The following is a 13,369-nucleotide window of genomic DNA, read 5'->3' on the forward strand; positions in this document are numbered from 1 at the left end:
TCTCAAATACATGCTGATTGCCATGCACCTAAATTTTGGTCACATTATCATGGGGATCCTGCAACGGTCCTAAGTGTGAGGTCTATTCCGAAGTCACTTTTTTCAATGCCATTATAGCTTCAAACGATCATTGAACGAATGTTGTAAGTCAAGGACTGCCTGTATGACCTTGGGTAGTGATGGTGAACCTTTTAGAGACCGAGTGCCCAAACTGCAACCCAAAACCCACTTATGTATCACCGGGTGCTGGGTGGGCGTGGCCAGCTGGGTGGGCGTGGCCAGCTGGGTGTGGCTACGGTGGTCATGGCAGATTTGGTGGGTGTGGCCAAGGTGGGCGTGATCACCTCGATGTTGCTCGTGGGGAGGGATGCTTGTGGGCGCCAGGCAGGGTTGGGGGAGATCCAGGGCGTCTCTGATGGGTGGGGCGGTGGGCAGGAGGCTCGTCCTGCCGGGTGAGGTCAGGCGAGGCAGGGCAGGGGTGCCATTGTCACAGGGCAAGGCGAGGCAGGGGTCAGGGCGGCTGCTACCTGACACCATCGGTCCCCGTACACAGAGGCCAGCGAGCGCATGGGTGCTGGGATGCATCCAGCCACATGGGACCTCAGCAAATTAGCAGGCGGCTGGTTGAAGAGGATGGTTGCCATCTCCAGGGCATGGTGCGTGGGCCCACAGAGAGGGCTCTGAATGCCGCCTCTGGCACGTGTGCCATAGGTTCGCCACCACTGACCTTGGGTAATCATTCATAATACAGTAATAATAATTTATTAAGTGTATATATACCCAATTCTCAGGGACTCCTAGCCGTTTGCAATTGTTAAACCATTTAAAAAATAAAGAAAAATACAAAAGACACAAAACCAGCACCAGACAAAAGTACAGATGGTCCTCTACTTACAACTGTTAGTGATCATTTGAAATTACAAATCACTAAAAAAAAAAGACCTGTAATCAGTCCTTACACTTATGACCTCCACAGCATTTCTCCACAGTCATGTGATCAAAATTTGGGCACTTGGTAACAGGCATGATTTACGATGGTCGCAATGTTCTGGGGTCATGTGACCACCATTTGCAAACTTCCCAGCCAGCCAGCAAAGCCAGGCTTGCTTAATGACCACCTGGTTCATTTCACAATTGGAGTGATTCACTTTAACAACCATTGCAAGAAAGATCATAAAATCAGGCACGATTCACTTAACAACTGCCTTGCTTAGCAATGAAAATTCTGACCTTAATTTTGGTTGTGAGTTGAGGATCTCTCTATATACAAATATATAATCCTATAGTTGTATATATATTGTCAGCATCTTAGTGGTAATTCAGTGCAAACCTACAGGTGAGTTTGGGAACATGGTGGCTGCAGAGGCATACATGGAGACAAGGGAGGGAAAGGTCAAAATGGAATTCATGACCACACAATCACAACCATTATTTTGACTTGTAGACACCCACCTACACACCTACACACACACACACACACACACACACACACACTACAATACCCCGGAGCCTCTGTGTAAGTTCCACAGGATACTCTGGTTTCATGTTGTTTTAAAAACAACCAAATCTTATTATACTAAATTAATTAGCCCAAGACAAGTACATATGTTTATAACAGAAATAACAATTATATTCCGATAATGGAATAATTTCAAACTTAATACTTTAAAAAAAAATTAAAAGGGCCTGGCAGATTATATTCGAAACAGAATCATTGTTTATATTGCTCAAAAATCTTCTTTCTTGCCCTCTTACTGGAAAGCAAAGCTTAATTTACATGTTGATAAGCCAGCAATCCGTTCTGTAAATCATTTTTAGATTTTTTTTCTTCCAATGTTTGCAAGTGACTCAGCCAACCTCTTGGCTTCCAAAATCTGGAGTTCTCCGTATCTTGTTAAATTACAAATAATGGAAATACAGTACAGAGAATCACAGATGTGACCTTGGAAAATGTACATGATAGTGAAATATGATTTAATTGCAGGACAGAAATAGAACATTAGAAACAAATTTAAACTGACCCCACCTTAACTTTGCAGAAGAGGGAAGGAAGTGGAAATCCTGCCAGGCTTCCAAGATTCTGTTATTACAGATAGTCCTCATTTAACAACTGATCACTTAATGACTGTTTGAAATTACGACAGCCTTGGAAAGGGTGCTGTATTAAAACGCTTCCGATTTTTGCACAATGTTGCAAACACACCCCTACCTGCAGTTACATGATCACAATCAGGGTGTCCTACAACCTGTTCACACTTACAACCAATTGCCAAGCACCCCGCAGTCACCTGATCACTCACCATTTGCAATTTTCTCTGCTGGCTTCCCAAAAAAGTCAATGGGGAAGCCAGCAAGCTGATGGTGCAAGGACTTCTTCTCATCTTTCGGGGCTAGCTGAAAGTGGTCCCTGACGATCCTTGCCTGCTTGGATCTCAGCAGCCGAAATCCAAGCAGGCACAAAGCTCAAAATCTCTCTTCAGAGCTCCATGGAAGGATGCAGAGAAATTTCTTATCAGGTACTTACCGTAGGAGCTGAGGACTTGGCAGCACAAGAAAACAAGAGCCAAGGGGCTGCCCCAAAGAAGAGGGAGTCAAGCTATTTTCCAAGGCGCCTGAAGGCAGGACAAGAAGCAGCGGGTGGATACTAACCAAAGAGAGAAGCAACCTAGAACTAAGGAGAAACTTCCTGACAGAACAATTAACCAGTGGAACAACCTGCCTCCAGAAGCGGTGAATGCTCCAACACTGGAAGTTTTTAAGAAGAAACTGGACAGCCATTTGTCCGAAATGGTATCGGATTTCCTGCCTGAGCAGGGGGTTGGTTGGACTAGATGACCTCTAAGGTCCCTTCCAACTTTATCATTGTTATTATTATTATTATTAAGGTCTATGTGCTTTTTCAAGAGGCAACTGGACTTTCTTTTTCTTTGAAGCTGAAGAAGCTTCTTGGATGTCGCTTCTTGTGACAAAACAAGATCCAACGACTTAATAGCCGACCATCGATACCCCAATCAACAAATAAAAAGCCACACAAAACCAAGCACCACATAAATACTATGCATAAAATAACCCTAAGTACACATTCCGTTAGAGAGAAGTTCCCTGAAAATGGGTTCAGCACAAGCCCAAAAGCTCGGAAAGCCTCTGGTCCCAGTGACCGACCCAGATCGGATCCTGCAGCATTATTCTGGGACATATATATTTACATTCATTCAATGCAAAGAAAGCCCCCAGCTCCGTGCCTGCTTGAACCTCAGTATCTGAAATCCAGGCATGCACAGACCCAGTGGTGAGATTCAAATATCTGAACAACCAGTTCTCTGCATGAATGCAGGCCTGGGCCTCAGGTCTAGAATGGGCTTCTGGAAGTAACATCCATGCACTTCCTGTGGGCTGCTCTAGGCCTGGGAGGCCTCCGAGGCCTAGAATGGACTTCTGGAAGTGACATCCATGTACTTCTGGCGGGCCTCCGAGGCCTAGAACGGACTTCCGGAAGCAGCATGTTTTCAGCCGGTTTAGCTAACGGTTCTGCCGAACCGGTGTGAACCGGCTAAATCCCACCACTGCATAGACTTTAAAATACTTGTCTCTCCACTTCTGTGGAGAGCCACACAGGGGCAGGGAGAGAAGGATTTTAAGCGTCACACCTGCTAAAAGCTTGAGTTCAAAATCCCTCCCTCTGCAACTCCATAGGCACAGAGAAGGATTCTGCTTACTTAATGGCCCATGATATCACTTAACGACTGCAACAGGGAGTGCTGGGATTGTGGTCATTGAGCTAAGCAAGCATCTTACTTAATGACCTCTTTGCTCTTTGCATTTTTCTTAGCTATTGTTAGCCCTTTGAGGTAGGCCAAATCAGAAAACAATAGCATGTTAGAACTCTACCTTATTGATTTAGTCCAGTGGTTCTCAACCTTTTTAATGCCACGACCCCCCAACCGGTCATAAGTCGAGGACTACTCAACCAGTGGTAAGTCGAGGACTATTCAACTGAGGCAGCACCGTTTGCAGAATGGGACTTTTGGGGGGCTCAGCAGGGCAGAGACAGTCTGGACAATTCCTATTGGCTTTTGAAAGCCAATAGAATTAGAGTCTATTCAAGAGAGTCTATTCTATTGGCTTTCAAAAGCCAGTAGAATAAAAGGGAGTAGCACAGCTAAGGAAAAGGGGGAAAAAAATGGTGGACTGCGTTTGGCGACCCCCATGAAATGGTCGTTCGACCCCAAATGGGGTCCCGATCCACAGGTTGAGAACCACTGATTTAGTCTATACCAGTGATGGCAAACCTTTTAGAGACCGAGTGCCCAAACTGCAACCCAAAACCCACTTATTTATTGCCGGGTGCCAGGTGGGCGTGGTCCATTGGGTGGGCGTGGCTGTGGTGGTCATGGCTGATTGGGTGGGTGCGGCCAACGTGGGCGTGGTCACGTCAATGTTGCTCATGGGGAGGGACGCCTGTGGGGGGTGGGCAGGGTTGGGGGAGATCCAGGGGGTCTCTGGCAGGTGGGGCGGTAGGCAGGAGGCTCATCCTGCGGGGTGAGGTGAGGCAGGGTGAGGGTGCCATTGCCATGGGACAAGGCAAGGGCCAGGGCCAGGGCCACTGCTGCCTGACACCATCGGCCCCTGCACACAGAGGCCAGCGAGCGCATGGGGGCCAATGGTGTCCATTAGCAGCCATAGCCTGCCGGCCCCTCAACCGGCACACTTCGGGGCTCTGCAGCCTGCCGCCAGCAGTTCAAAGAAGCTGCCTCTGAGCTGGATGGCCGGCCGACAGCTGAGGAGGCAATGCAGTGGGTCACGCCCGGGAAAAGGAGAACATGCAAGGCCAGGAGGGACGGGAGGGAGGGAAACCAGCCGTGCCGGGATGCATCCGGCCATGTGGGACCTCAGCGAGTTAGCAGGCGGCTGGTTGAAGAGAGACAGTTGCCATTTCTGGGGCATGGCGTGTGTGCCCACAGAGAAGGCTCTGAGTGCTGCCTCTGGCATGCGTGCCATAGGTTCGCCACTACTGGTCTATACAGATAATCCTCACTTAATGACCACAATTGGGACAATCAACCAATTCTTCCAAATGGGCGTTTGGGGGCAGAAACCAGCAAAACTGTCACAAGTCATGGAACTCTATTGATTTAGGTTATACGGATTGTCCCAGTTGCGGTTATTAAGCGAGGACTGTCTTTATAATCTAAATCAGTACAATTCTAACATGCTATCTGTTTTCTGACCTGGCCTGCCTTAAAGGGTTGACAATAGACAAGAACAATGCATGATTTGGGGAGGCGTCAAAAAAGTCAAGATGGAAGCCAAAACTGATTGAATGGCAAAATCATTTGTGAAAAACCTTGCCAAAAAACTGCAGGGACTTATCTAGATAGTCTTGCTTTTTTTCCCTCAACCCTAGCATGACCCACTGTAGCAACATTATTGTTCTTGTTATTCTTTGCAGATTGACAAGAAAATTGTCAGAACTGAAATTGGAGTTTTGCTGAGGCTCTCCCATCCAAATATCGTAAGTAACAGATTTAAAATGGTTAGCTTACATGGGTAATCACATTAGGTTTGTTTTTGTGACATGCTGAGGTGTTTTTTTTTTTTTAATCTCCTGATTTCCTGTTGCCGAGCGTCTGAAAATACAGTCACATGACTGTTGGAAAGTCTGGCTGTGAAAACTTCAAATCTGGGTTGTAAATAATCCTGGGGAGGTCCGTCACAACTTTGAATGGACACTAAATTGTAACCACATGGTCGCTTTATTCTTTCTCACAGGGAGCTGTTTCAGCCGGCGTCTCTTTTTGTGTTCCTTTTACAGCTCTTCCAGCTCTAAAATATTGCTCTTCAGGCCAAAAGACCATAAACTTCCTTTATTATGGCTTTATTAAATTGCCATTTCCATTTTCAATTCCCTTCTTAATGATTCTGAGCATGAAATCCTTTTTAATAGGCTGTGAGTCGCCCAATCACATGACAGCGAGATGGACAGCAAATAAATTTAATCAATAAATAAATGATGCTGTTGCACTCTGGATTTTCACTGAGATGTCCACTATAACACTAAGATCATGATTTTTCTGTCTGTCTGTCTGTCTGTTTAGCTAGATAGCTACCTCTCATCTAACTAGCTATCATCAATCCTATCTATCCATCCACTATCGATTCTATGTCCGTCTGTCCGTCTATCCATTTATTATCATCTAACAATCTTTATCATCTAGGATAGATAGATAGATAATAAATCTATTTTCTATCTATTATTATCTATCCTCATCTATCTTTCTATCTTCTATCCGTGAATTAATGTATCATCAGATAGATACGTCATCTATCTCTCTAACAATCATATATCTTCTATCATCTTTTTATTCATCTCTCTCTCTCTCTCTCTCTCTCTCTCTCTCTCTCTCTCTCTCTCTCTCTCTCTCTCCCTCCCTCCCTCCCTCTTCCTTAGCAAACTGATAGATTCTATGCAGCGGCCCTGAGAATATACCAAAGGCTATGAATTTCTTTCTCCTACGTAGTTACCGATCTAGTTTCTTCCACGAACAATAAAATCTCAGCTTTTCTTTTCTTTTTCTTTTTCTAAAAAAAAAAAAAATCAGGTTTGTTTTTTGTTCTCTGGACACATTTCTTTGTTCAAAAAGTTCCATCAAAAAAAGAGAAGATGGCAAATTTCATTTCATTGTTTACCCTTGCGACGTGTAACTTTCCCTTCTGCTGCCAGCATTCAGCTGATACGAAGTGATAATAGGATTGCAAACTTCTGAAGTTAATAAGAAAAAGATTGCAGAGCCCTATATTAGAAGGGAGCATTAAGCCTCTTCCTGGTGTGACTGGTATTGTAGGATCACCGAAGGAAGCACCCTGAGCTGGGGAAGTAATGATTAAAGTGGTATGAAATTCACAGTGTCACTAACATCTTAAGAAACTATTATGGAACAATTTTGTGTGAGGGAGGGTTAATTAGAAAGAGAAAATTTGAAGGGGGGTTTGCAAATATTTCCCTCTCAGCTAATAGGCTCTGGGTTTTAGCTTCATTGTATTGTCATAAAGAATACAAAAAGCTCTGATTTAAGGTTTCTGTGACAGCTGGGAATCTTTCAATAATCTTGTGATTTACTTCCTTTGTTGCTAAGCCTAAGCCTTAAAAAGTCAAACCTTTTGACGTGTGCTTAGTATATTTAGATCAAATATAATATTCATGTGTATTTATAATAAATATAATTTTTTTTGATATATTTGCTGACTAAAAACTCATCAAAACTGCTTCCAGGCAACCTTAAAAAAAAAGATGATTTATATCTTCCATTGATTTTTGAGTTGCAGTTATGCAGTTATGCAGTGTGTATAATGCTCCCCAGAACAGTGGTTCTCAACCTATGGGTTGCGACCCCATTTGGGGTCGATCGACCATTTTAGGGGGGTCGCCAAGCAAGGCTGTCCGCCATTTTTTCCCCTTTTCCGGTGGGTGCCTTACCTCCCTTGGGCTGGGCCAGCTGGTGGCCCAGCCGGTGATTGGCCTGCTCTGTCTCTGCCGCTTGCCAGCTACACCTTGGCCGGCGCAGGGGGCGGCACCATGCATGCGTGGCGCTCCCGGGCAGGGAAAGTCCTCGACTTATGACCGGTTGGGTAGTCTTCAACTTACGACCGGTTTAGTCCTCGACTTACGACCGGTTGGGAGTCGCGGCATTAAAAAGGTTGAGAACCATTGTCCTAGAAGATATGAGTCTTGTGGTTGGTTTCAGTTGTACTTTGTCTTTTTTCTTCTCCCTTATTATACAGACTTTTTTGTCTTTCTTATCGACAATTGTTAAGTCTGGGGTGTTATGTTGCAGGTGCTTGTCTGTTTGAATTCTGAAGTCCCAGAGCAGTTTAATTTTATCATTTCTATGACTTTCTCTATTTTATGATCCCACCAGTTTTTGCTTACAGGCAAATGATATTTTTTGCAGATCTTCCAATGCACCATTGTTGCTACTTTGTCATGTCGCTGCTTGTAATCAGTCTGTGCAATCGTCTTGCAACAGCTTACCAAGTGGTCCACTGTTTCTTCAGCTTCTTTGCATAGGAGGCACTTACTGTCTGTTGCTATCTTCTCAATTTTGACTTTGTATGCATTTGTCCTTAAGGCTTGGTCTTGTGCAGCCAGAATTAGTCCCTCGGTCTCTTTCTTCAATTTTCCTGCTCTTAGCCATTGCCAGGTTTTATTATTATCTGCTTTTCCAGCTATTTTTTTAATGTATTGGCCATGTAGTGCTTTGTCTTCCCATGCCTCTATTTTGTTCTTCATTTGGTCTTTCTTGTAGGCCAGTTTGGTCTCTCCAGTAGTCAGTAAGCCTTCCTGATATACTAATTTCAGTGCATCTTCATCATTGTTCTTCAGATATTCTTCCAAAGCCATTTTTTCTTCTTCAACTATCTGATGTACTTGTATCATTCTACGCTCACCTATTTGCCTTGGTAGATAAAGTCTGTCAATGTCATTGAGTGGATGAAGGGCATGATTCATTGTCATTATTTTTCTGGTCTTCCTATCCATTGCTTTTAGTTCTGCTTGAGTCCAGTCCACTATTCCAGCTGTGTACCTAATGAGTGGAATTGCCCAGGTGTTGATTGCCTTTATGGTATTTCCTCCACTGAGTTTGGACTTTAAGATCTTCTTCACTCTCTTGATGTATTCACCTCTAATCTTTTTCTTGACTTCAGTGTGCTTGATGAGTCGAAGGATACCCAAGTATTTGTAGTAATCTTCCTCATCCAGACTCTTAATGTTATTTTCGTGGGGCATCTTGATTCCTTCAGTTTTCACTACTTTTCCTTGTTTGATAGTAAGTGTGGCACATTTGTCCAAGCCAAACTCCATAACGATATCTTGGCTATATATACGGACAGTGTTGAGTAGCGATTCTATTTCAGATGATGTTTTTCCATACAGCTTCAGATCATCCATGTAAAGGAGATGGGATAGTCTGGTAGATGTTTTTGATGTTTGATAGCCATGTCCTGAGTTATTCAGTATTGTTGACAGAGGAAACTGCAATAACAAATAGTAATGGTGACAATGAATCTCCTTGAAATATTCCTCTCTTGATGATGATGATGATGATGATGATTACCACTGTAACAGAGTCTTATTATTTTGCTGCTTGTCCTCCTTTTCTTTCCTTTCCTCCTTCCAGCTTTCCCAGCATTAGAGCCTCCGCTAGGGAGCCAAGTCTTTGCTTAATGCATCCATAGTATGATAATTTGGTCATCTGTCCCATGAGTGAGACCTCTGAATTGATATGTTTGATGATCCGTTCATTTTAGCCTGTCCATAATAGCTCTCTAATGGCAAACTTCAAAAGCATCTGCAGTCTTCCTATTCTACTTCTTCAAAATCCAATTTTTGCTTCCATAGCGTGTCTCGGTGAATACTATTGCTTGTTTTAGGCGTTTACAGGTAGCCCTCAAGTTATGACCGTTAGGGAGCCCAGATTTTCTGTCGTATGTCATGACAGTCGCAAGTCAAGTCAGCCATGTGACCAACCTGATTATATGATTTATTTATTTTTTTGCAACTAGCATTACGTGAACCCAGCGGTCATTAAACAAAACACTGTGATCATTGAATGAACACATTGTCAGCAAGGAGCGTTTTTTGCAGAGAACCGGAAGTAAATGTTGATTTCTGGCAAAAAAAAAAACCCAACAGGATTGTAAATGGTGGTCATGTGACTGTGGGATGCTGCAAACAGCCATAAATGCAGATCGAGCATCAAAATGAGATCATATGATTGCAGGGGGGTGGCCATCGAACTTTGAATTGGGGTCGTAAGTACATTTTTGGGAGAATGACATAATTTCAAATGGTCACTAAGCAAGTAGTCATAAGTCAAGCACTACCTGTATAAATCCTTCACCTTTCTGGGCTGGATATAGACCTTCGTTTAGTTTTCCACAATGCCCTTAACTTTATTTCTTGCAGTGTCTCTGATATACCATTGGTCAGAGAAGAGGTTCCACCGAGTTATTTGAGGTCTCAAAATAGGAGGACCCAGCTGGCAATTCAGTTTGGTCTTTTTAATATAAATTAGCACTTTAAAAAAACCACACACAGAGATCAGAACAGCTTAGGCGTCTGAATCATTATTGGTGAGAAATGTGTGCAATTTGCATCTGAATGAAAACTGATCTAATATCAGTTTTGTGCAGCAAAATTCCCAAAATAAAACTGAATCATCATTTTAAATTCCCAGTTCTCCAAATGTGCCAGGTTACAAGAACATTTGAAATATATATATATATATATATATATATATATATATATATATATATATATAAAGACCTGTTAGGGAAAATAGTTTGCAAAACAGAAAAAAGGCAAACAAAATATTTAGAGAAAGTGTACTACATATAAACCTTGATTTACAACCATTTTTTTGATGTACCGTGGCACTGAAAAAAATTATCGTACGACCATCCTCGCACTTATGACCATCATGTTGGAATAGCCAACACTCCAGAAGACAGGCTTCAGATACAGAAGGATCTGGACAGACTTGAACACTGGGCACTAACTAACAAAATGAAATTCAATGGTGAAAAAAGCAAGGTTCTACATTTAGGCAAGAAAAACCAAATGCACAAGTACAGCATAGGTGGCACCATGTTCAATAGTAGTAACTGTGAGAGGGACCTCGGAGTCCTAGTAGACAATCAGTTAAATATGAGCCAGCGTGTGCGGCAGCTGCCAAAAAGGCCAACACAGTACTAGGCTGCATTAACAGAGGGATAGAATCAAGATCACGCGAAGTATTAATACCACTCTTCAATGCCTTGGTAAGGCCACACTTGGAATACTGCATCCAGTTTTGGTCACCACGATGTAAAAAAGATGTTGAGCCTCTAGAAAGAGTACAGAGAAGAGCAACAAAGATGATTAGGGGACTGGAGGCTAAAACATATAAGGAACGGTTGCTAGAATTGGGTATGTCTAGTTTAACGAAGAGAAGGACAAGGGGGGACATGATAGCAGTATTCCAAAATCTCAGGGGCTGCCATAAAGAAGAGGGAATTAAGCTATTCTCCAAAGCACCTGAAGGCAGGACAAGAAGCAACGGGTGGAAACTAATCAAGGAGAGAAGCAACCTAGAACTAAGGAGAACCTTCCTGACAGTGAGAACAATTAATCAGTGGAACAGCCTGCCTCCAGAAGCAGTAAATGCTCCAACACTGGAAGTTTTTAAGAAGAGACTGGACAGCCATTTGTCCGAAATGTTGTAGGGTTTCCTGCCCGAGCAGGGGGTTGGACTAGATGACCTCCAAGGTCCCTTCCAACTTTACTATTATTATTATTATTATTATTATTATTATTAATAGCATCCCCACTGTCACATGATCAAAATTTGGGTGCTTGGCAACTGGCATGTATTTACAATGGTTACAGCGTTCTATTCATGAGATCAGCCAGCTTCCAACAAGCAAAGTCAATTGGCAAAGCTGGACTTGCTTATCAAGATTCACTTAACAACTGCAGTGATTCACTTAACAACCATGGCAAAAAAAAGGTTGTAAAATCAGGTGCGATTCACTTATAACCACCTTTGCTTAGCAATGGAAACTCTAGTCCCAGTTGGGATTGTAAGTCGAGGCCTACCTGTAATATGGATAGAGATTTTAGTACAGTTTTGAAATTATTCTTAATTTCAACTCAATGGGCATAATATACTTGCCAAATTAATAAACCTCAAAAGATTTGTCAACCTCTAATAATTGATGCATATAATGTCATAAAATCAAGAAGATTGAGGTTTCTTTCTAAATCTTGCAAATCTGCACAATATCTTAGAATGGACAGTTTTAAATTATGTTTGTGCAGATGGGCGTGCAAAAAAGTGTGAATGTTTGGAATTTCCATGGCTTTTTCCTCATTTCTGCAAAGCTTTAGATCAGTGGTTCTCAACCTGTGGGTCGGGACTCCATTTGGGGTCGAACGCCCATTTCACGGGGGTCGCCAAACAACGCAGTCCGCCATTTTTTCCCCCTTTTCCTTAGCTGTGCTACTCCCTTTTATTCTATTGGCTTTTGAAAGCCAATAGAATAGACTCTCTTGAATAGAGTCTAATTCTATTAGCTTTCAAAAGCCAATAGGAATTGTCCAGGCTGTTTCTGCCCTGCTGAGCCCGCCAAAAGTCCCATTCTACAAACGGTGCTGCACCAGTTGAGTAGTCCTCGACTTATGACCAGTTGAGTATTCCTCAACTTACGACCGGTTGGGGGTTGCGGCATTAAAAAGGTTGAGAACCACTGCTTTAGATCAAAGTTATTCATCCTTTTCTATTTCTTCCTATTTGCTTTTAGATCAAACTCAAAGACATCTTTGAAACCCCCACAGAGATCACACTCATCCTTGAGTTGGTGACAGGTGGTGAGCTGTTTGACAGGTAACACAGGAGAAACCTTGGCTTAATTGGCAGATTCTTAATTAAAGATGACTAACTGAACAAAGGGTAGGAGAGTAATTTGTTGCCATGGGGAAAAGATGTGTTTGAGACACAGAAAAGGTGATTGAGTTAATTCACAACAATCAGTACAGAGTCTCTGGGCCAGTGGTTCTCAACCTGTGGGTCGGGACCCCATTTGGGGTCGAACGACCATTTCATGGGGGTCGCCAAACAACGCAGTCCGCCATTTTTCCCCCCCTTTTCCTTAGCTGTGCTACTCCCTTTTATTCTATTGGCTTTTGAAAGCCAATAGAATAGATTCTCTTGAACAGAGTCTAATTCTATTGGCTTTCAAAAGCCAATAGGAATCGTCCAGGCTGTCTCTGCCCTGCTGAGCCCGCCAAAAGTCCCATTCTGCAAACGGTGCTGCGCCAGTTGAGTAGTCCTCGACTTACGACCGGTTGAGTAGTCCTCGACTTACGACCGGTTGGGGGGTCGCGGCATTAAAAGGTTGAGAACCACTGTTCTAGGCTCCAGTTTCCTTAGCCTTGCCTTCTGCTTTTCTGGCTTCAGCTCTTGCTGAAAATGGAGATAGTTAATTTTTTAGAATTGATGGACATAAATGTGCCTGCACCAGCCAGGCTTCCTTGATTGACCTTACTTTAATTTGTTTAAATTTGTTTTAGTTTTTTTTTTTTTACCAACAGAGCTAAAGGGGAAATGACCAATTGCAAAGGGAAATGAGAGATTCTAGCACTGTCTGTGTTTTCAAACAGCTTTTGCTTCATCTACAACCTAGAGTCCTTCTTGGAAAATAAATACGATGGATGGCCGTGACCCATTGGGATGGGGAATTAATCATGATGTCTGAGAATGGCCATTGCAAACCAGGCATGAAATGAAAGTATGAATTGGCTGATATCAAGAGGAATAGAATTAGTCAGACA

At 42.9% G+C, this 13,369-nt stretch overlaps 1 protein-coding gene across 1 annotated transcript in view; it reads left to right on the forward strand.

Annotated features, from left to right (window-relative positions):
• LOC120297091 (calcium/calmodulin-dependent protein kinase type IV-like) overlaps positions 1–13,369 on the forward strand; it is a 49,583-nt gene that overhangs the window by 18,041 nt on the left and 18,173 nt on the right. Inside the window, exons 3-4 of the mRNA XM_039319333.1 lie at positions 5,450–5,512; positions 12,340–12,422. Of these exons, the coding sequence (XP_039175267.1) occupies positions 5,450–5,512; positions 12,340–12,422 (146 nt within the window). The remainder of the gene's footprint in view (positions 1–5,449; positions 5,513–12,339; positions 12,423–13,369) is intronic.

Source organism: Crotalus tigris, unplaced genomic scaffold (assembly GCF_016545835.1).
Source record: "Crotalus tigris isolate CLP2741 ecotype Arizona unplaced genomic scaffold, ASM1654583v1 scf7180000022970.308977840:1548163, whole genome shotgun sequence".
Classification (NCBI taxonomy): domain Eukaryota; kingdom Metazoa; phylum Chordata; class Lepidosauria; order Squamata; family Viperidae; genus Crotalus; species Crotalus tigris.